Source organism: Penaeus chinensis, chromosome 43 (assembly GCF_019202785.1).
Source record: "Penaeus chinensis breed Huanghai No. 1 chromosome 43, ASM1920278v2, whole genome shotgun sequence".
NCBI lineage: Eukaryota > Metazoa > Arthropoda > Malacostraca > Decapoda > Penaeidae > Penaeus > Penaeus chinensis.
The window spans coordinates 18,165,194-18,167,693 of record NC_061861.1 but is presented as its reverse complement, the minus strand read 5'-3'; the positions used below and the strand labels follow the sequence as shown (position 1 = coordinate 18,167,693).

Here is a 2,500-nt window from a genome sequence, read left to right as displayed (position 1 = left end):
ACCCCTCTCTGCTCTCCGTCAATACCGGTCGATGGGTAGAGAGTATGGACAGGCAGATGGATGTACGGACTTGGAGAAATGTATCTACATAGACTCATATACATAAATAGACGCACACATGTATATACACAGATAATATTTAAATTGTTTATATATATATATATATATATATTTATATATATTTATGTATATATGTGTGTGTGTGTGTGTGTGTGTGTGTGTGTGTGTGTGTGTGTGTGTATGTTTGTGTGTATGTGTGTGTATGTGTGTGTATGTGTGTGTGTGTGAGTGTGTATGTGTGCGTGTGCGTGTGTGTGTGTGTGTGTGTGTGTGTGCGTGTGTGTGTGTGTGTGTGTGCGTGTGTGTGTGTGTGAACGAGAGACCACCGCAAGCCACCAGATGTGAACGACACAAGAGGTTGGGAGCAGCGGTGTCACCCGAATATGAACGCCACGTGAAATGAAAGGGGTCATAGCTTGCTGGTTTATTGTTGAAGGGAGATATGCGACCCCCAAGAGCCAGCCCATGTCTGGAGGACGAGGTGGTGGAGCTGGACCCTGTGTGGCTCGCCGTGTCTCTGTCTCTCCATCTGACGAACGTGTCCTTTTTATGAGGCGGTTCCTTCCTGCAGGGGGCTTTCTTCCGCCCAGTGTCAGATTTATCCGGCCGTGACAAGGGGGTTGGTCGCTGGGCTTTCACGAGGGAGAGCTGTAGGTCACCTGGGTAAAGCAGCCTCAGGAATGGAAGGTGCGAAGTGGCTGCTTCCTGTGATAAGGTAGACTCAGGAAAACTGCGACAGGAAGGTGCAGCCTTTGCTCAGCCAGGGACAAATGTGTGGAGCGCTACCTTCCGGATGTTGTTTATGTGTGTGTGTGTGTGTGTGTGTGTGTGTGTGTGTGTGTGTGTGTGTGTATAAACGTGTGTGTGTGTACATATAAGTACATGTCATTCAAAAATATAAGTATCACCCACTCCCTCCCCCTCCCCACAGGTCCCCATCTGCAGCAACAGCACCTACGGGCGAGAGAGAGTGTCGGCGCTGGTGAAGTCCCTCGGTTTCACGCCCCTCGACTGCGGTGTTCTCGAGAACGCCCGTGAAATAGAGAACATTCCCTTCCGCTTCTTCCCCGAGTGGAAAACACCTTGCATCGTTGCTGCTGTCCTGTTCTGGGTGTTCTTCCTGTTCTTGTTCTTCAGGTGAGAGGCGGGGGTGGGTGGAGGAGGAGTGAGGTGGGGGGGTGGAGAGGGGGAAGAGTGAGGTGGGGGAGGGATGGAGGTGGAGGGGGGGAGGTGTGAGGTCGGGAGGTTGGAGGTGGAGGGGCGGGTGAGGAGTGAGGTGGGGGGAGGTGGAGGAGGGAAGAGGAGTGAGGGAGGGAATGGGGTAAGGGTGAAGATTAGGGAAGGGAGTGACGTAGGGAAGTGGGGTTGAGGATGGAGGTGGGGAAGAGGAAGAAGGCGGAGGAGGAGTGAGGGAGGAGGTGGGGTAAGGGGGAAAGTGAGGGAAAGTAGGGGAGTGGGGGAGGATGGAGGTGGGGGAGAGGTAGGTTAGATCAGAATGGGCGTTGTGCAGTGGGTTAGTGGATGGGGGGGTGGGGGGTGGGGTGTAAGCGTAAGTAGTAAAATGTAAGAGGTAATAACAAAGAATAGAGAAAGACAGACAGACAAAAAGAGAGATAGATAAGAAAATACAGATAACTATCACGGAAAAATAGACATACACAATGATAACCACACAAGGATGTGTATATATAGATAAAAATAACAATAGAGAGTGAAAGAGGGGAGGAGAGAAAGACTGTAAATAATCTACAGAAAAAAAAAAATGAAAGCAGGTGATAGTAAAATATAAAAATATAACTAAAGATATATTTTTTTTTATATACATATATAGTTTTTTTTTTTTTTTTCTTAATCTTCACATCTATAATAATCATACTTAATAACTTGTTAAAAAAATCCCACATTTAAAATCGATGTTACTTGTTACGTCAAAATTCACACATTTCCTGAAGAAAAAAATATATATATTCTCCCTCATGTGACTTTTTTACCTTTTGTTTATCGTTTGTTTGTCAGTTTGTTTGTTTGCAATTCATGCCACATGGTGTTTGGTTGTATTTGTGCATTTGTGGGGGGAGAGGAGGGGTATGTTGTATGTTGGGGGGAGGGGGGATGTATGAGTTTATGTGAGTTTGGGTATGTGTAGGTTTGCATTTGTTTCTGTATGTGTGTGTGTGTGTGTGTGTGCGGGTTTATATATGTCTGTGTGTGTTTGTTTGTGTCTGTTTGTGCGGGTTTATATCTTTCTGTGTGTTTGTCTGTATCTGTGTATGTGTGTATTTGTGTATGCGTGTCCGCTCGTGTGTCTCCACATATCTTTATCCCCGTGTGCCTACACATCTCTATCTACCTACCAATGCCCCATACCTAACCCCACCAACATAACACACTCCCCAACATATATTTCCAGGAGACAGATTTGCCCCAACATAGAAGGGAA

At 46.5% G+C, this 2,500-nt stretch overlaps 1 protein-coding gene across 1 annotated transcript in view; it reads left to right on the top strand.

Annotated features, from left to right (window-relative positions):
- LOC125048404 (metalloreductase STEAP3-like) overlaps window positions 1-2,500 on the top strand; it is a 16,032-nt gene that overhangs the window by 9,009 nt on the left and 4,523 nt on the right. The window contains exons 5-6 of the mRNA XM_047647085.1: window positions 992-1,197; window positions 2,471-2,500. The exon at window positions 2,471-2,500 is cut by the window's right edge and continues 104 nt beyond it. Of these exons, the coding sequence (XP_047503041.1) occupies window positions 992-1,197; window positions 2,471-2,500 (236 nt within the window). The remainder of the gene's footprint in view (window positions 1-991; window positions 1,198-2,470) is intronic.